The 21,868-nt window shown below is 41.3% G+C and overlaps 1 protein-coding gene across 1 annotated transcript in view; it reads left to right on the top strand.

Annotated features, from left to right (window-relative positions):
- The window catches only part of LMNTD2 (lamin tail domain containing 2), a 92,731-nt gene that overhangs the window by 20,028 nt on the left and 50,835 nt on the right, over positions 1-21,868 (top strand). Inside the window, exons 4-5 of the mRNA XM_061609994.1 lie at positions 10,779-10,860; positions 20,784-20,945. Coding sequence (XP_061465978.1) covers positions 10,779-10,860; positions 20,784-20,945 — 244 coding nt within the window. The remainder of the gene's footprint in view (positions 1-10,778; positions 10,861-20,783; positions 20,946-21,868) is intronic.

Here is a 21,868-nt window from a genome sequence, read left to right as displayed (position 1 = left end):
ACATAATAACATTGTACACAATAAAGATCACAAAAACATTAAAATAAATTAAAATACAATTAAAATACATAAAATACAATACACACATATATATTTATATAGAGAGAGAGGAGTAGTACTGAAGGGACTAAAGAGATAAAATTAAAATAGAAGGCATAAAATCAGTTTCAGGGTCTACCTTCAGTCCCTCCTAAAGGCTCTCTGGAACAAGATGGTTTTCAGAAGTTTCTGGACAACTAGCAGGGAGGGAGCAGAGTGGGCTTCTTGGGATAGGATATTCCAAAGCTCGGGGGCCACAGCTGAAAAGGCTCTCTCCTGTGTGGCTGTCAGTCTAACATCTTTCATTCCAGGCATGCAGAGGAGACCAGAGGCAGATGATCTTAAATCCCGGGCAGGTACATATGGGTGTAAGCAGTCTTTCAGATACAGCATCGAAACAGGTTTAACATAGGTTTGTTACACTTAGTCATTTATGGCAGCTGGCCTTGGACAACATGTCTTCCCTGATTCACAGTTTTCATAATGTGTAGGATAATTAGGCTGTTTCTGCTCTGGAAAGTTTTGGATGGTTTGACATTGGCTCCATTCTGGTATGTGAGTGACCTGTGCAATCCCCACTACACCACAGCTAAGTTGCACATTGGTGTTAAACAGAGCTGCAAGACTTGCATAGCAACCAGGGTGTAATCTACTTTTAACAGGAGGTACGTTGAAAAAAATGACTCCTCCCAATTATTTGAAATGGTACAATCCAGAATTCTACAGTCTCGGTCCAACTGCTTTATTCCGCATAAGGCATAGAATGGCTCTAACAGAGTCAGAATTATAACTCATCAGACTTGGTTCCCCAGATGAAATCTCTGCTTGCAGCGTAACTTAATACAGATTTAAAAAGCTGTCTGTGTTACTGACTTGTAAGTCTCTCCAGCAGAAAGTGTCTGTCCCGCAGGCCTCCTTATTTTCAGGAGTGACTTTTTAGACTTAAGAGCAAGGAAGGGAGTGTTATACTTAGCGGTTCATCCCATGAAACACCAGGTAAATGATGCCATTCTTCCTCTGCAAGGGAAAAAACAAAGCACCCATTCAAATGTAGTGAATAATCTGCATGTGGCAAAGGTCAGCCACAATGCCTGTTATAAGAATAGCCTTTTTTAATGGCAGGATTCTAGGACTTCTATTGTGCTGAATCTCTGACTAAAGTCCCTTTTGATCTAGCCCATAGAAAGTAATTGTACTGAAGTCCAGTGTAGGCAGGGTGCTGGTATTATAGAATCACTATTATTAAAACACCCTTTCCTTGGACTTTAACAGCTCCTTGATCTGCAGACATTAACAGGTAAGAGTGCTTATCTCTGTGCCACATACAGTTTTGGAACTGATTTTTGCAGATCTTGTGCAGCTGAGAGCACAGGTACTGGTTAGACTAATTTTTATTCTGTTTGGGGGGCTCCCCTATTTATTTATTTATTTAATTTATTAGTCGCCCATCTGGCTGGTTGTCCAGCCACTCTGGGCGACGTACAAGATAAAACAATACATTAAAACATTAAAATTTAAAACCATAACAGTAAGAAACCTAACCCACCCCAAAAGCCTGCCTGAAGAGCCAGGTCTTCAAGGCCCGGCGGAAGCTTATCATAGAAGGGGCAATAAACCCAATAAAATAAAATTATTACAAAAAAAAATAATGCAAAAATTAGGAATTGTATATATAGAAAAAGCCATCCAGTGAAATCAGTTCAAAAGGATCTGCCTTAGGAGGAAATTGTTTACTTACCATCTTGGGCCGCAATCCAATACATGTCTACTCAGAAGTAAGTTCCACTGGGTTCAATGGTACTTACTCCCAGGTTAGCATGTAGTGGATTGCAGCCTGAATGACTGAAGGATGGAACTCAGGCATAGGACCGCTTCTCAGAGGTACTTCATTTGATGTAGCACTACCACTAAGAAGATCCTACTCTGTGCTCTATCATTATTTATTTATTTTATTGAATTTATTAGTCGCCCATCTGGCTGGCTTTCCAGCCACTCTGGGCGATGTACAAAATAGGCATACAATATCTAGACATTAAAAAACTAAAAACAATGAAGATAAAATCTAGCCCACCCCAAAAGCCTGCCTGAAGAGCCAGGTCTTCAAGGCCCGGCGGAAACTCATCATGGAAGGGGCATGGCGGAGATCATTTGGGAGGGAGTTCCACAGGGTGGGGGCCACAACTGAAAAAGCCCTCTCTCTAGTCCTCACCAGTTTGGCTGTTTTGACTGATGGGATGGAAAGTCTTTTGAGGCTGATCTTGTTGGGCGGCATAGCAGATGATGCTGGAGGCACTCCTTTAGATAGACTGGGCTGAAACCGTATAGGGATTTAAAGGTCAAAACCAACACCTTGAATTGGGCCCTGTAAGCAACTGGTAACCAGTGCAACTCTTTTAGCACTGGAGTGATATGATCTCACTGGCAGCTGCCTTTAATCAGGCGTGCCACTGCATTCTGTACCAGTTGCAGCTTCCGGACCGTTTTCAAGGGTAGCCCCATGTAGAGTGCATTACAGTAGTCTAGCTGAGAGGAGACCAGGGCATGTACCACCGATGGGAGCAGATGATTGGGAAGGTAGGGGCTCAGCCTCCATATCAGATGGAGTTGATACAGCGCTGCCCGGCTCACAGCCGAAACCTGAGCTTCCATGGACAGTTGGGAGTCAAGAATGACCCCGAGGCTACGGACCTGGTCTTTCAGGGGCAACTGTACCCCATTGAGCACCAGGTCTAAATCCCCTAACCTTCCCTTGTCTCCCACAAACAGTACCTCGGTTTTGTCAGGGTTCAGCTTCAGCTTATTCCTTCCCATCCATCCACTCACCGATTTCAGGCACTTGGATAGGGTTTCTACAGCCAACCTCGGAGAAGATTTAAATGAGAGATAGAGCTGCGTGTCATCCGCATATTGGTGACACTGCAGCCCAAATCTCCTGATGATAGTCCCCAGCGGCTTTATACAGATGCTAAATAGCATCGGGGAGAGGATGGAGCCCTGCGGCACCCCACAAGTGAGAGGTCAAGGGTCCAAAACCTCATCCCTCAATGCTACTCTTTGGTGCCTATCAGAGGAAGGAATGGAACCACTGCAATACAGTACCCCCTATGCCTAACCCCTCCAGGCAATCCAGAAGGATACTGTGGTCAACGGTATCAAAAGCCGCTGAGAGGTCCTGGAGGACAAGGAAGGTGCATTTGCCCCTATCCAATGCTCTCCTCATATCATCCACCAAGGCTACCAAGGCTGTTTCAGTCCCATATCCAGGCCTGAAGCCTGACTGAAATGGATCCAGATAATCCGCTTCCTCCTTCCTTTCTATCAGAGAGCAGTTTCACCTTGTAGGCAGGATGAACCAGCATGCATGGCTACCCTCATGAATCTTAATGAGCCAAGGAAGTTGCATGGGAGGAGGTGGTCCCTGAGGTATTCTGATAACTAGGCTGTTATTTCTAGCCAAGGAAAGTTTAGAATTAATTACATTTTAAAAATTCAGGTTTGCACTGTAAAAGAACAAACAACCAGCAAGGGCTGTAGCTCAGTGATAGGGCATCTGCTTCCCTGGAATCTTCAGATAGGGGGAGGAATGTCTCCCATCTGAAATCCTGGAGAGCCACTGCCATTCAATGCGGACAATACTGAGCTAGATGGACCAATGATCTGACTTTCTTAGTTCCTATGTTCATTAAAAACAAAAACACCCTAAAATGTAAAAGTTCACAAAATAAGGTAGGTGTGAGAGAACTGTGCTGCTGATCACCACTGATGGCAAAGGTAGTATTCAGTAGTCATCCATTACACCTGCACAACCACATTCTATATTCACTAATAGGCAAAAAAACTTGCGGTTTAAGAATGTACCTATAGCCAACAGTTATTTCTATCAAATTTAAAAAGCAGGGAAATTTGGCAGCGATAGTGAATGCACCAGGGGAGCAGGAGACCTGACCTCCTCTCTGAGATATTGTACAGCCCTACAAATTTGTCAAAATGCAAACACAATTTGGGTTGGTCTTTCACAGTCCAATGGCACTGACTATTCTGCAAAATAGTTTCCAATGGACATAAGGAGTGTCTCAGTTTCTACAAGATAAATCAGTGGGAGGTGAAATATGTTCTAGCAAAATTCTAGGTGTGCTCTATGTTTTTAATTGGCCATGCCTACCTTTCCTTACGTGGAGTGGTTTAAGCATAGCAGACTGAAAACATGCATCTTGTGCAGGCCAAGTTTGTTTTTTCCAACAGCTAGAGTTATTGCTTAAATAGCAACATATTGTGATCAGTCTGATTTTACATCAAAGTGTAGTGTCAGATTCAACTGTTAATGCACCCAAAATAGAAATAGAGCATAACTTCCAGTTTGAAACACAAAAGGCTATATTCACCATCATTTGACATTGACCAATAAAAAGGCTTTGAAATTAATAAAAATAAATTTGACACAGATTTCTAGGATGAATATTGAAAGAAATATAATTTTCTAGGTTAGATTCTCTCTAGAAACAGTAGTAACACAGAAAAGAAGCACAGTAAAAACACCAACAAACATACAAAAATGTAATTCTCCATCTTTGAAGATGGCAGGTGTTGCCACCACTCACCGTATGCTCAGAGGCACGTTACCAAATTCTTCCAAGCCACACAGCAAGTGGATTGGACTGTGAAAGACCAACCCAAATTGTGTTTGCATTTTGACCAATTTGTAGAGCAGTATAATATCTTAGAGATGAGATCAGGTCTCTTGCTCCCCTGGTGCATTCACTATAGCTGCCCAATTTCCCTGCTTTTAAAAGTTTGACAGAAATATGTGTTGGCTGTAGGTACATTCTTAAACTGCAAGGTTTTTTTTTGCCTATTAGTGAATTTCTCTGCTTTTTAATCCTGGAGGGTAAGAAATGGGATCTTGTGCAAGTTTGTTGAGAATGGATTGATTATTTGCATGTTTATTGAGTTCAGTGTGATTTACTCCCATGCAATCATGATTAGGATAGGTAAAACTGACCATGGGGGGGAGGAGCAGGAGGAGGGAGGGAGGGCTGGAGTGGGTAGCAGAGAAGGAAGGAAGAGGGGAGGGAAGGAAGAAGGGAGGAGGAAGAGAGAGGAGAGGGGAAGGAGGGGAAAGGCAGGTCTGATCATTTGCAAGCTGATTGAGTTCAATGGGATTTACTCTCATGCAATTATGGTTAGGACAGGTAAAACTGACCATGGGAGAGGAGGAGGGGGACAGGAGAGTAGAGGGAAGGTAGAAGGGGGGAGAGGGGAGCGGAAGGAGGGGGAGGGAATTGGAAGGGGAGGGGGAGGGGCAAAGGAAGGGGAAGGGAAGGGGCAAAAGGGAGGTGATGGAAGGGAGGAGAAGGGGAGGGCAGGTTTGATCATTTGCATGCTTATTGAGTTCAATGGGATTTACGCCCATGCAATAATGCTTAAAATAGGTAAAATTGACCATGAGGGAGAAGGAGGGGGAAGGAGGGGATGAGGGAGGGGAAAGGAAGGGGAAGGGAAGGGGCAAGAGCGAGGCGATAGGAAGGAGGAGGAGGAGGGGAGTGCAGGTTTGATCATTTGCATGCTTTTTGAGTTCAGTTGGATTTACTCCTGTGCAATCATGCTTAGGATAGGTGAAACTGACCTGGGGGAGGGGCAGGGAGGGGAGGAGGACAGGGATTGGGTGGGTGGGCACTGGGCAGAGGGAAAGCCCTTTTCCTTTCCAAAAGGAAAAGATTGTGAACAGTATCATTGTTTTTCAGGGTTTCCCCCACCTTTTTATTCGACAACAGGCACGTGTAGCCTCGCATCCAAATTTAAACCATAGCTGTCACTGGCCACATCCACACCAGACCTTCATTTCACTTTAGACAGTCATGGCTTCTCCCAAAGAATCCTGGGAAGTGTAGTTAGTGAAGGGTGCTGAGAGTTGCTAGGAGATGCCCTATTCCCCTCACAGAGCTTCAATCAGAGTGGCTGACTGTTTAACTCCTCTTGCCACTGGAGCTCTGTCAGGGGAATAGGAGTTTGTGACGTCCTTCCCTGGCTCTCCCTGTCAGGTTCCTACCTGCGCGTGGCTACTGCCTGTCACTAGGCACCACCAGGGACTCCACCAGTCCGGACTGTCCTTTTTTATTGTTTCTCTCCCCGCTCTAGCACAGATCTCAACAGATCCCCCTGCTAGGCAACTACCAGTCACGTCCTAATACTAGTATTCCCAGAGACTCTGAATACTGGTATTGTTATTCTCTTCACCGCTGCCACCATTTGTTACAGTTTCCCTTCAGCCTTGGTCATTACCTTACCCTCCCTTCTGGTCTGTGAAACCCCAGCCAAGGATCAGGCCTTTGGTAAACTAAATTAAGTATTTATTAAAGATAACAAAGCTAACAAGATTAACAAGATTTCTTCTTAAGGCACATAAGCATATGGTTTTACTCAATACTAATCCGAATTCCACCCCCCTCCTTCTCCACTCTCTCCTGGTAAACCACTCTCAAACCCACCAAACAACCCACTCTTTCTCTTCCCCAGATTCCACTCTCACTCTTCCTTTTATACGTTCAGCCATTTTAAACACTCAGCCAATCATCTAGCATTCTACTGCCCATTCACTCCCCCTCCTCTTTCACTCCACTTACCATGTATCTTCTAAACAACCAACACTTACCATATATACATTAATATAGGAACATCACAGAGTTTTCTCTCAGTACCCTTGACAAACTACATTTCCCAGGATTCTTTGGGGGAAGCCATGACTGTCTCAAGTGAAATCAAGGTCTGGCATGGGTGTGGCCCCTGATTAGCCAAGCCCAGCAGCGGTGAGTCTGGCTTTTAGAACACTGACAGTTGGTTCTTACTGAGCATGCCCGGGCTTATCATTGAGTTCAATGCTAAATTTCTTAAATTAATTAAAAATCAGCCAGGCATTTTTTAAACTTTTAAACTGCAGAAGACAAAGGTCAGAGTATGGGGCAAAGTCATTAATAGGATTACAGGTACTCTGTGAACATGGCTGATTTTTAATTAATTTCAACAAATTATGAGAACTCAAGTCCAAAAGGGATCTGGTTTTTGTCTCTCTCTTTTTACAATTTGAACTCTTGATTCTCTCTGACTGTTTTGTGTATCACCATGGGGATATTTTCAATTTAACATTGCAGAATGCGAAAAAACCATGCTGACTATAGTATACAGCCGCTCTTGTGGCTGTAATAATGATTGTAAGAGCTTGAATGCACTGGCTGAGGGAACAATCACATTTCCCAGCAACATAACCTATATCTGAGTGCTGGCTGGGGAATTGTAATAATCTCTGCAAGAGAAGTGCTGTATGAAGAAAACCATCAGATTTCCACACAACAAATGTGTCACAACTACACATCTATTGCTCAAGATCGTTTTCTGGCTTCGCTTACTGGTACCATTAATCCTGCTGGTTTTCTTCTCTGCTTGGTTTTCCGAATTTAAATTGAACCTTGAGTTTAAGCTCTGCAGTTAAGAACTGAATGTTCATCCTGCCTTGAAGCAATGTTCCTATCTGAAATGTATGTCTGCTATCCCACAAGGGATGACATCAGTCCTGGAGGGGTGATGTCAAAAGAAGGCAAGCCTCAACCAATGCAGGGAGCAGTCAGATGAAGGCTGATGTTCTTCTCAAAAGAGAGAACATGTTCAGACTTCACTTTTTACTAACTTGACATGCTCATCAGTACCAGATCAAAGAAAGCACAGGCAGATTCTCTCATACCTCACCTTACTTATGGGTCACAGGCAGCTGCTCACACATGTAGTGCGAGCCACTTACTGTTAGAGCCTATCATTTGTAACCACCCAGAGACTTGATCAGGACCCAGCTGATTGTTTATGGTTATTACTGCATATACCTGTTATGCAACAGAAAAGGGATAAAAATCACAATTTCCCCTGTTGGTTGCTCCCTCTTGAGGGCATGTAACAACATAAGAAAACATTTGACTGTAAGGGCTCTGGTTCTTATTCATTAGATTTATATCCCGGCCTTCCTCCCAGTAGGAGCCCTACTGTTCTCCTGTATCTCCCTTTCATCTGACATAGAACATTCACATTACACACACACACACGCGCGCGCGCCTGCGCGCAATGCAGAGAACTCTTCCAGAGCAGCACAGCTTGGTGAGATGTGAATGTCTATTTCAGATGAGATGGAGGTGCAGGGAAACTGAAAGTGCAAGGCAGGTACTTGTGCTTTGCCTCTCCCCCCTGGATCATCCTCTGCAGGAACAGAGCTTGGAAAAGTTACTTTTTTGAACTACAACTCCCATCAGCCCCAGCCAGCATGGCCACTGGATTGGGCTGATGGGAGTTGTAGTTCAAAAAAGTAACTTTTCCAAGCTCTGTAAGGAAGCTTGGGGGTTGGGGGGAGAGAGACGAAAACTGTCAGTGACATGTGCAAAGCAGAAAGATTAGCGTGATTCCAGATAACCTGTTTATTGAGCATTCATCCTGCTTTGTTTGCAGGGAGAATAGACAATGTTAGCTATTTTTAACTGATTTTTTATTGCAAAGGTATGAAAGAAAGAAAGAAAGGGGGAACTAACAAAAGAGGAGAGATATAGAAAGAAAAGACTCATCAGCTCATACTAACAATGCAATAAGCATCAGTGCATCTATCTTAATTTACGCAGATTAATATATGCCACCCAAATGCCAGAATGTTGGCTATTTCATGAGCATTCATTCTGAATTGTTTGCTGGGAGTTTAGATGACTAAAGAGTTATCCCAGACTGTACAGTACATTTTCACATCCATGTCCTTATCATAACATGTCCAGTCTTTTGGGGAAGCAGGTTTGTTGTGCAAGACCTCACAGTCACCTATAATTGTACAACCTTAATTTACTGGTATGCAATTGAATCCCACATGAAAATAGCAGAAATCTAGAAGCACCCCTAGAAGTGGAATAAAAACATTGCAGGGGCAAATCTGTATAAAACTGCTGAGGAATTCATGGGGTACCTTTCTGGCACACAAATCCCTTTCTGACAATTAAATATGTGTGATGGCAGCAGATCCACCTGTTCAACCTTGGTCTGCCTCAGTCACAGATGAAGTTGGAGTGGAAGTCCAATTTTTTGAACAAATGTAATGTGGGGAATTAAACCCTCTCCCACCTGCAGTTTTTCTAGCTGAACTCCCTGGTGCTGGAGTTCTGATGCTTGAAGTGAGCCTGGCCAGAAAAGAAGCACCTTGGATGGATGGGGGAGAAGCTGCAAGGAGGAAACTAGTGGTCATGATGAGGATTCAGCTTCCCTCACCACCCCTTTTCCCTCAGACCTCCTACTCCCTGCTTTATATGTGATGGGGCAGTTCCAAATTGAACGAACAGATCTGCTGCAGATATGTGAAGTTTGAGCTTGAGAGAGCCTCTCATTCCAATCCTAATTCAGAGATAGTAAAGAGATGTAAGTTGCAATCATATGCATACTTACCTGGGAGTAATTCCATTGAACAGTGTGACTTATGTCTGAGTAAACATGCATAGGATTAGGCTATTTTATTGGTTTGTAGCGATAACATTTGCTTTTTAAAAAAAATAGAACTTGTTACTTTCAGAATCTAAGCTCCCCAGTAACATTGATCCCAATTGTGTGGTTGTTTCAAGAGACCTGAACTGCATCAATACTGCTCTACTTGGACATGTGAAGCCATGTCCCAGTGAGCTGGGCAGAATTTAAAGTAAATCACAGCATTATGGGCCAGCTTTGCTCAGCCTTTTATCTATGCAACTTCACAGAAGCTTGTGATCCTAGGGTTGCCAGGCTCAGGGCCTGAGAATGATTCTGTATCTTTAAGAGAAGAGAAAATTCAGCCAAGTGCATGTTTTCTTGCAACACTGTAATGGGAAAAACCACAAGGTGAAATTCTCCCTGCCCCCTGCACAACTTTTAAAGATACATTACAGAAGACCTCTTGGAGGCTGGGCCTGGCAACATCTGGAGGCAACCCAGTTCCATTTATGAGCATTCATCATTTGTTTGTAGGGAGGTTATATGGCATCACATCAAGCAGTTCTTATCCCATACTTTCCAGTGCATTTTCCCATCACGTTCCTAAGAGCAAAAAAGTTTTCTGTTTTTGAAGCAAGCTTGTTGCACAAAAGGGCCACATCCACTTTAATTGCACAATCTGAATTTTCTGTTATGTGATTGAATCCCACTTGCAAAATAGCAACAGTCTGGAAGTACTCCTGGATGGAGTTTTGTTTGGATATAATAAAAGTTAAAAGCAATAATTAAATAGTGAAACTATGACAATGTGCTTGATGGTGGTTGGGACAAAGTCTATTTGAAATGTATTTAAATAGTACAAATAAAAGATTTCCCTTTACGTTATTATTTAATCCTGATTGCCATGGATTATAATGTTGACTTTGTCATCCCTTTTCCATCCCCCTAATTCAAATTTATATTCCTGATACTCCATTTATGAATGCAAACTCCTGTGTTATTATTTATTTATCCATTTATATCCTGCTGCATGTATGATCCCTGTGAAACCAAGGAAAAAGTAGCTTCATAGGAATTTCAGTTTTAGGGAAGAATATAGTTAGGGTTTCTAAGCAGACTAATTTCATTATGAAGTATAGATCACATTGCATAGGAAATATCAATGTTTTGAGGTAAGCTAATGTGTATGTTAGTTCCTTTCTTCTAAGTTTCTTTTTCTCCAAACAATTCAAAAATTAAATAAAAGTTTTAATTGTATTTGTTTGCAGAAGCCCAAAGGAAGAAGCCCTTAAAACAGAAGTTAACCAACTGAATGCTGAACTGAGGACTATCAAAGAGCAGCACGACAAGGTGAATGAGTAATTCAGGTGTGGGGAACCTTTGACCCTCCAGATCTTGCTGAACTATAACTCACATCAGCCCCAGGAAGCATGGCCAATGGCCAGGGATGAGGGGAATTGTAGTTCAGCAACATCTGGAGCAGCCTTTCCCAACCAGTGTGCCTCCAGATGTTGTTGGACCACAATTCCCATCTTTCCTGACCATTGGCAATGCTGGCTGAGGCTGATGGGAGTTGTGGTCCAACAACATCTGGAGGCACACTGGTTGGGAAAGGCTGATCTGGAGGGCCAAAGTTTCCCCGCACCTGGAGTAAACAGATGCAGATAACACTAGGTGGTCATTTTGACAGGCCAAATGTCACACATGCCTGCAAGTGGTAATTTACAAAATGAAGTAAACAAACAGGGATCCTGAAACATTGTCCAGAACATAGGCAAATCTTGCTGAAACTGGCTTAATTTTTTTCAGAGACATCAGTTTTAGGGAAATGGCGTTATGTTTTCTTGGATGAGAGCAGTTGTTTGTTATATTTATTATCCTGAAAAGTCAGGGCTTAAATGCTAGGTTGATATCAGAATAAATTGTCATAAAGAAGAGACCTGAACAGAAAGGTCCTTAAATGCATAGCCACTGACAGATCCATCCTCCATGAATTTGTCCCTTTTAAAGCCATTTTAAGTTAGTGGCCATCATCACATTTTGTGACAGTGAATTCCATACATTAATTATGTGGTGTTGTATACAAAAGCACTTTCTTCTGTCTGTCCCAAATGTTCTGCCAAACACTTTACTTGAATGGCCTCAAGTTCTAGTACTAATTTTATAAACCACTCCCCCCCCAAACTAAAAAGCTGCAAAGGCCTTAGCATCTCTTCATAAGGCAGGTGCTCGAAACACCTGATAGCTTTGATTGTTCTTTTCTGCACCTTTTCAAACTCTATGATATCCTTTTTTAAGTAGAGCAACCAGGCTTGTGCACAGTATTCCAAGTATGGCTGCACCATAGATTTGTATAATAATAATAATAATAAAATTTTATTTTTAGGCCGCCTATCTGGCTGAATAAATTGTAATGGCATTACAATACTGGCAGTTTTATTTTCAACCCCTTTCTCAATAATGCCTAGCATGGAATTCACCTCTTTCACATCTGCCACACACTAGATCAAGATTGTAATCAAACTGTCTATAATGTTTATGGTAGATCCATTTCTTGATCCAGACCAGGATTCCAGAATGCTCTGGACTAACTATAGACTAATCTACCCAGGGATTTATAGTAGGCAGATGGGAAAAGGAAGAACATGTCTGTATGTAGCAGTAAGCAAGGAACAAATTCTAAAATAAACTTGCTATCTAATAAGTTTTGTCTGAATCCAAGTTCTTATTTCTAAGAGTCTTGGGCCTCTGAATACAACACTATTCACCATACCCTCAAGCTCTCTTTCCTGGTTAGTCACTGCCTGTTCAGACCCCATTAGCATATAGGTGAAGTTGGGATTCTTTTTTTAAAAACAAACTTTTTTTCCATTACACAGTGTAATAATCACAGAACAAGGTCTGCATATATTACTTTGTATAGTTCCCCCCAACAAATATTTGGACAATAAACCCAACAGAAGTTGGGATTCTTTGCCACAATGTGCATCGCTATACACTGGCTTACCCTGAACTACATTTGCCATTTTAATGCCCATTCATCCAATTTTGAAGCTCCTCGCAACCTCATTTATTTATTAAATTTGTTAGTGACTTTTCTATATATATATGTATGCACACTCAATGTGACTTACAGTTAATAAAAAATAAAAATAAAGTAAAAGATTAAATATATATATATTAAAAACAAAAAAGTACATTCCTTTTTGTTCTTACCATCCTGAATAATTTGTCATAAGCAAGCTTGGCCACTTCACTGCTTACCCCTGACTCCAGTTCATTTATGAATAACAGAGCAATCCAACTGCAGGGAAGCTGGCGGAGGGGGGCCTGGAGGAGGAGGAGCTGGCGGAAAAGCTCCACAGGATCCTCCTCCTGCTCGGGAGCTGCCAGCCTGGCTGAACACAGGGTCCAGTAGGAGCCATGTGCGCAAGCTGGCCTGGAAGCACTGGCTCCAATAAACAGGCCTCCCGAGGAGTAAGCACTCCCCGTAGGCCTCGATGGGAATTAAAAACAATTACTGCACCAGCCTTTTGGCTGGCAGAGTTTGAAGGAGGATCTGGACATGGGAGAGGGCTCTGAACATGAGGAGGATCTCATGCAAATCCTCCCCCCATGGCTCTGCCATGCCACGCCTCTGGAACACCCTGTTTTTAGGGCTTCTGCCAGCCCTTCATCCACCAAGTTGGCTGTCCCCAGCAGACCCCCAGTGGTGCCAGCAGGCTCCTGACGAAGCTACATCTCTGCTGCGGCAGAGGACTGCTACCGGTGGAGGCTGGCAGAGCCAAAAGCCCCCTGGCAGAGCAAGTGCTTCATGGCATCCAATTCACCCCTGCCCAGCAGAAAGGCAAGTTAGATTAAGCCCTACATTTAAAAAGCACAAGTCCCAATACTGTTCCTTGAGGAATCTTACTTCTTACCTCCCTCCATTGTGAGGACTGTCTATTTATTCATATTCTTGGCTTTCTGTTCTTTAACCAATGACCAATCCATAAGAGGACAGGTCATGTTGTTTCTCCCATCTCTTCTCCTTTCAAACTGTCTGTAATTTCAGCTCTTTTCCTATTAATCAGTTGCTGATCCTCCTATCCCTTGACTTCCAAGTTATTCATGAGCCTTTAGTGAGAGACCTTTAACAGCTTTTTGGAAGATTTAGGTCAATTCCAGATTGTCACTTTCAAGTGGGATTCTATTACATACCAACAAATTCAGGTTGTGCTATTAGAGTTGATTTGAAGGTCTTGTTCCAAAAGATTGAACTTTCTGTGATAAGGAAAGTAACACGAAAATGCACTGGAAAGTGTGGAATAACACTTGTTTGACCTAATGTCATCTAACCTTCCCATAAACAAGTAAGAATGAATGCTCAATAAATAGCTAATGTTGTCTAACCTCCCTGCAAACAAATCAGATGAATGCTTAGTAAACGAGTCATCTGGAAATGACCCAAGCATAGAATATCCATCAAATTGCCTCTATACACGTGCTTGTTAACATTCTCAAAGAACACCAAAAGATTGGTGACTCACTTTGTTAGAAACCGTGCTGATTCTTCTTCAACAAGACTTGTTCTTCTGTGTATGCCTGATTACTTTATCTTTAATAATGCTTTCCGGCAATGTATCTGGAACAAACATTAATCTAAATGCCTGTAATTTACTGGATTCATCCTGGATCCCCTTTTTTAAAAAAAGTGCAGCTTTCATGTGGATGCTGACTGGATTCTATGATTTGTTCATTTTTAATCTGTCAGTAAGGCCCATAACTTCCTCTTTTGTCACATTTACTTCCTCTTTTGTCACATTTGACTCAGTTCTTCAAGCCTCTTCAAGCTTCTGCCCTGAAAAAATCAGTTCAGTTATCTGTCCTACATTTTCTGTAGTGAGTGATGCAAAAAATGAATTCTGTTTCTCTGCCATCTCCTTATCTGCCTTTAGCACACCTTTCCCTCCCTTATTGATTAAGGGTCCAACCTCCTCCCTGGCATATTTACATAATTTCTTATTGTTGGTTTCACTGTTTTTAGCAATATGTTCCACAAATTCTTTTTTCACTTGCCTTATCATCAGGTTACATTTGTTTTGCCACAGTCTGTGCTCTGTTTTATTCTCATTTAGGCATGACACACACAATAGTTTTTATATTTCCCATATCTGTAAAAATAATGAGAAATAGATGTTGACTGTATATTTGATCTAAATGTTCCTCTTTCACTTTCTGTCTCTCCTTAATAGTCATATGTTACACAATCCAAAGTCACTTATGACAAGGACCTAACGGCTCTGGTCGTTCCAGCTCTCAGTAGCATGACTATTGCAAAGATGGACAAGAGGCTGATCAGACCTCCAGTTCCTATTTTGATCCAAAGCATATTAGCCCTTAGGAAAACATGTAACAAGCAGAAAGGGAGATATGTGCTTGAGGTGGAAAACCTAAGTTTCAACTGTACCACGTGAAAGGGGGAGCATCACATAACTGAATGTTCCTCCCAAACATTTCCTCCACCTAAAAAATAATAATAAATGCCTCTATGCCAAGGGTAGAGGTTCACTTCAGATTGGCTAGTGTACCTTTTTCTCTGACATACTATTTTATTTTGTTGGGCTTTTTTTACTTCTCTCTCACACACACATTACTTTCATTACGTGAGCCCTGTAATTGAAGGGGGTGATGAACCTTTTTACTCCCTGTCTTCCACAACTGCCAGCCTAGATAGGCCAGTCATGCCAGAGGCAACCATATCCAAGAAGTAAAGGTAGCTTCCAATTTACAGTACCTGCCTTTCTCTGGGACCAAAGTAACTTGTTGTTTTCTAAGCAACCCCACTCAACTTACAAGGGGAAACAGAGAGAGCATCCAGCCTACCTGTCTCTTCCAAGAGACTAGTAGAGCCTGCTTTTTTTTTTTTGTCAAACTCCAGCTTACACACACATAGTGTGATATCAAAATGTTCTAGGCATGTGAGAGGTTGGAATAACTATGAGAGTTTTGGCACACACCCAAGACCCCAATAGCCAAATCTTAGGAAATTTTGGGAGGGAGGGAGGGAGGGAGGGAGGAAAGAAAGAAAGAAAGAAAGAAAGAAAGAAAGAAAGAAAGAAAGAAAGAAAGCATGTTGCTTCTAGAAAGTAACAAAAAGAATCTTTTAGTTCAAGTCTATCCTAGCATAGCTACTTACAAAGAGCCTTCTGGTCTCCTCACGTATAGTAGCTTAGATGGTCAGTTGAGGGACTTTGAGGGACAAAGGACTGTATGGCAACAACAGTTTTGACCCAGGTGGGCCTTGAGCGACAACTGGCATTGTCCAGCCAGTCACAAGGCAGTCAGTAGCCAGGAGAATGCCCAGGAGCTAGGGACTGAAACAATCAAGGTGGCGATGGGCCATCTAGGTGGAAATAGGTTAGATATGGGCAATCAAGATGCAACAGCAGACTTTCCTCAGCTGTTGGAAGTGACTCATAAGAACATAAGAAGAGCCTGCTGGGTCAGGCTAATGACCCATCTAGTCCAGCATCCTGTTCTCACAGTGGCCAACCAGATGCCTATGGCAGTGGTTCTTAAACCTTTCTCCCCATGGGCCACTTGAAAATTGCTGATAGTCTTGGTGGACCACTTAATTATTTTTCTGCATGTTGTAGCAATTGTAATGCACTGTGCTAGATGTTGTATGATTTTAGCTGTAATTTTATTGATTATTTTCTTTCTTATATTGTATTCTATTGTATTGGCATTCCATAGAATTCAAATTGTAATACAATAAAATACAATAAAACAGGCAATAAAACACAATTAAAAATCAATATGAGTATTTAATGTGGTTGCTTCACGGACCACCTGAATGAAGCTTGAGGATTGCTGGTGGTCCGTCAACCACAGTTTAGGAACCCCTGGCCTATGGGAAGCCCACAAGCAGGACCTGTGCACCTCCATTTAAAGATGATGGCGGACTGGGTAGACTGAGCAATCTTAAATGGACCGGTTGGGGAGAAGAGATCTGTGCCACACTTCTTATATATGTTCTTGATGTATTTCCTTCTAGTGGTTTTGCAAACCATGCCACTGCTTTTCTTTTCTTTTTTTATTAATTTTTATTCAAATTTTCAAAAACAAAAAAACAACACAAAACAAAAACAATTATACAAAAAAAATAAAATGTTGACTTCCGATTTGTCACAGATCAACCATAGGTCTACAATATATAACAATCCTATCTCTAAAATTATATTACAAAATCACTTTCCTCCAGTAGTTATCTTAATTAATCATCAAATCTCATAAACATTACTTTATTCTTTCCACAAAAAGTCCAAAAGAAATTTCAATTCCTTGAGAGATATATCTTTCAATTTTTCTCCAAATAAACATGTCGCTTAATCCATCTTGATTCAAATCTATTAGGTCCAGTAATTTCAATAGCCTTTCCTCCATTATCTATATTAATTCCATCTTCCATCTTCAATAATCCTGTTAAATCCAGTAATTTCAGTAGCCATTCTTCCATTATCAGTATCCCATAATAATCTTGTTGTCATAGCCATAATCCAAATAAACATATCGATTAATCCATCTCGTCGAATCTATTAGGTCCAATAATTTCCATAACCATTCTTCCATTATCAATATTAATTCCATCTTCCATCTTCAATAGTCCTGTTAAATCCAGTGGTTTCAGTATCCACTCATCCATTATCAGTATCTCATGATGATCTTGCTGTCATAACCATAGTCATATAACAAGAGTCTGATGGGAATTTCCCCCTTCACAAATATGTCCTTGCCATCAATTCTAAATATGTTGCTGAAATATTGTTGTAAAATCACTTCTCTGCTCTTCTTTTTTACAAAATGCACTGGCTCATCTCTTAAGAGTTTTTCCATTGTCACATATTTGTAATTAATTCCATAGATTTTTTCTATGTCAAGCTCCATCACATCATTCCAGTCAAGAAAATTATCCAAGAAGTTGATTATCACTAATATCTTCATTAGTTTCTTCAGAGACAGCGTTGAATTCCAAACAGTAAACTTTATTTCTAACATCCGTAAACTCCAGATCTTTTTCCAATTCCTCATTTGTTCCAGTCTCCATGGCTTGTATCTTCCCTTTAATTTTTCTTTTCTCATCTCTAATCCCATCAAAATCCTCTTTCACAGAATCCCCTATTTTTTTAAACCCCTGCATCATTTTGCTAAGTTCAATTTTCATCTCCTGTCTGCCCTGTCTCAGGGTTTGTTTCATTATCTCAATCTCACTCATTATTTTCTGAAACATAATTTCTTCCATGGTCTCAGTCACTTTCCTGGTTGTCATTCTTAAAACCACAAAAACAAAAAATTATTTCAGCCACAATTGGGTTAATGTTTCAGGCTTGCAGACATCAATACAGCCTGTCTTATCTCTTATATATTCAGGAAAACAAAACAAGTTTAGTTCCCAGCTTCAAGCAGTTAGTGGTGTCGTGAGTAAGCAGATTCGTCAAAATGAAATAGACCAAAAAAAAAGAAATAGTTCCAGACATGATACTCCAAAGTTCATAAATCAAATTTGTTTATTTTTTTTCCCTCCTCGAAATAAAAATCCCTCTTCCGTTAATATCTTTAGAATGCACTTCCAGGCCCGCTTTTTGCAATAAAAACAAAGATAAGCTTTTTTCGATTTCTTTCCTCCTTAGTTTCGTGAGTGAAAGAGAAATTTTTTAACTCACCCAGTTCCTTATAGCTGATTCATTGACAAATCTCTTTTTGGTGCAACAATTTAAACCAAGTAAAAAAAAATGGAAAGAAGGATGCTTGCCTGTTAGTTCGTTTTTCTTTGAAGAAAAGATAAATGTGTCGCTTAATCAGCAAGAGCTTTGATGGAAGTCCGTCCGGCATTCGCTGCCTGAACTTTCTCTCATAAATTAATGAAATCCAGTCCTCCCAACAAAAACAGGCTTTGTGGTTAATCTCACGTTTCTTCCTGACCAGGAGAAAATCTTAACCAGTCAAAAAAAAAAAACCATTCTGACTGATTAAAGCTGAAAAAACTTCATCTAAGACAAGAGCTTGTCTCAGAGGCAGCACAGGCGAATCACCCTTCCCGGAAGTCCCATGCCACTGCTTTTCAAATCTGTGGCTGTGGATTTGATGCATCTTATCTGTGCCTGTTTTTCACATTGCCCACATGACTCTGTCTTCCTATAAGTGGCAACCCACACTCCCCCCCCCATTTAATTCAATTTTTCCCAATCTGTGGACAATATTGTAAGGGAATAAAATCTAACATAAAATTACATGTTACCCAACTGTGGACATTCTGAAGGGCATTGTGTGGGTGCTGTTTTTTTAACATGCATATTGATGTTTTGGTGGGTGCGTTCTATCACCACAACCCCTAACTCTGTTGGTGAGGTACTCTTCAGTGGGCTGCTGGTGGAGCCATGAGCTATGCACACACATTTTTACAGTATTTTTTAACCACTGTTTTGTGCAACTTGGGTGTATTGGAAACTTGTATCTAAAAATTTGGTAATGTGCACAGGTAAATAAATATTTCCATGCATGCCCATAATAGACCTCAGATTTAACAACAAGCACATAGATAGAGGTGATCCAGTGGACATAGTGTACTTAGACTTTCAAAAAGCGTTTGACGAGGTACCTCACCAAAGACTTCTGAGGAAGCTTAGCAGTCATGGAATAAGAGGAGAGGTCCTCTTGTGGATAAGGAATTGGTTAAGAAGCAGAAAGCAGAGAGTAGGAATAAACGGACAGTTCTCCCAATGGAGGGCTGTAGAAAGTGGAGTCCCTCAAGGATCGGTATTGGGACCTGTACTTTTCAACTTGTTCATTAATGACCTAGAATTAGGAGTGAGCAGTGAAGTGGCCAAGTTTGCTGACGACACTAAATTGTTCAGGGTTGTTAAAACAAAAAGGGATTGCGAAGAGCTCCAAAAAGACCTCTCCAAACTGAGTGAATGGGCAGAAAAATGGCAAATGCAATTCAATATAAACAAGTGTAAAATTATGCATATTGGAGCAAAAAATCTTAATTTCACATATATGCTCATGGGGTCTGAACTGGCGGTGACCGACCAGGAGAGAGACCTCGGGGTTGTAGTGGACAGCACAATGAAAATGTCGACCCAGTGTGCGGCCGCTGTGAAAAAGGCAAATTCCATGCTAGGGATAATTAGGAAAGGTATTGAAAATAAAACAGTCGATATCATCATGCCGTTGTATAAATCTATGGTGCGGCCGCATTTGGAATACTGTGTACAGTTCTGGTTGCCTCATCTCAAAAAGGATATTATAGAGTTGGAAAAGGTTCAGAAGAGGGCAACCAGAATGATCAAAGGGATGGAGCGACTCCCTTACGAGGAAAGGTTGCAGCATTTGGGGCTTTTTAGTTTAGAGAAAAGGTGGGTCAGAGGAGACATGATAGAAGTGTATAAAATTATGCATGGCATTGAGAAAGTGGATAGAGAAAAGTTCTTCTCCCTCTCTCATAATACTAGAACTCGTGGACATTCAAAGAAGCTGAATGTTGGAAGATTCAGGACAGACAAAAGGAAGTACTTCTTTACTCAGCGCATAGTTAAACTATGGAATTTGCTCCCACAAGATGCAGTAATGACCACCAGCTTGGATGGCTTTAAAAGAAGATTAGACAACTTCATGGAGGACAGGGCTATCAATGGCTACTAGCCATGATGGCTGTGCTGTGCCACCCTAGTCAGAGGCAGCATGCTTCTGAAAACCAGTTGCCGGAAGCCTCAGGAGGGGAGAGTGTTCTTGCACTCGGGTCCTGCTTGCGGGCTTCCCCCAGGCACCTGGTTGGCCACTGTGAGAACAGGATGCTGGACTAGATGGGCCACTGGCCTGATCCAGCAGGCTCTTCTTATGTTCTTATTTCCAGAATTCAGGGAGGGTGGGAACATACTACTAATTGAGAGGATGGAACAACAACACACAGTGTGAATACATCCCATCAAGCACTGCCCACTAGAGACCGAGTTCAATTGAAAGTGCTCATGTGTGGATGAAGGCACAACAGTGCACATGGGAAAATTGGAACTGTGCAACCCACATGTGCATTAAAACACTGGTGTGTACACAGCCTGTGTGAAATTTGGGCTGCAATCCTATGTACACTTGCCTATGAGTAAACCTGACTGAACTCAGTGAAACTTATGCTCTGCAGTTCTACCTGCAAATAAACTGGTCTCAGCTTTTTGATCCTCTAATTTCCATTATTTCTCCCCCCACTTCCCTTTATTTTTTCTTTTCAAAAGGAGATAAAACTGCTGGAAGATAAACTCGTAAAGTCAAAATTACACATCATGTGCTTGCAGGACACAGTGAAAACCCTGTCAGGAAAGACAGATGATGAAAGAGACAGCGAGTCCAGCATTCCTCTGGATGAAGGGGCAAAATTAGCATGCGAGTGCTTTGAGGTGGGAGCTACAATGTGTACCTTCTGATGTATTATCTTGCAAAACAATGATATATATTATAATGTATTTTTTTTTACATTTTATAATTATAATTTAATCACATAATTATAATCATTGGGTAATACCCAACTAACTTGTTGGACCATCACTGGACCATTCATTTCAGTGGGTCTACTCTATGACTAACATTGGATATAACCTATTGTATATATTCCTCCCCCCCTCCTCCGCAGTTGCTGATGTGAGCTGGGGAAAGACAATCATTTTTGAAGAGATGAAGGTGGTATGTAGAGCCATGATTGCCTATGGGGTGTACACAGACATTTCTTTTGTTCCACAGTCATATCTGGTCAAACAGGTTTTTGCAGCAAGAAATATGTACATAGCCCATCAATGGCTCTCCTATCTCACTTCAATCTGTTTTCTGTTTCCAGCCCTGGACTGAATTTCTATCCAGTACTGGAGCTTACCTACCAAATGTACATTTTTCTTTAGCAAGAATACTGCCTGCTGCTTTACTGTGCAATTAGATCTCACAAATTTGCTAGTGTGTTTTGAATTCAGTAATTCTGAAAATGTCAATATGTGGGGAGTGTAATCCTATGGGGCAGTAAAAACGTGACTGGCATTTATGTCTAACTCTGGAAAAAATGCTTTTGGGGTTGCCACAAAATGTAATATTTGGATGTTTTAAATATTCTTTTTTTTTTAGCTGGCTCACATCACACCATAAATCCCTTGTTCACTTAATATAATGCAAGTGTTTGCATTCTGTCAATCACTGGAAGGACAGCAAGAAGAAGCAGAAAAGAGAGGAGGTGGCATGCTAGTGGGTTGGCTAGATGCTGGAGAAACAATTAGGGCCACAAATGAATACTGCACACTCTTCATGGATCAGGATCCAAATGAAATTAAACTGCATG

This window comes from Rhineura floridana, chromosome 2 (genome assembly GCF_030035675.1).
Source record: "Rhineura floridana isolate rRhiFlo1 chromosome 2, rRhiFlo1.hap2, whole genome shotgun sequence".
Classification (NCBI taxonomy): Eukaryota; Metazoa; Chordata; class Lepidosauria; order Squamata; family Rhineuridae; genus Rhineura; species Rhineura floridana.
This window is presented reverse-complemented; position numbering and strand designations above follow the sequence as displayed.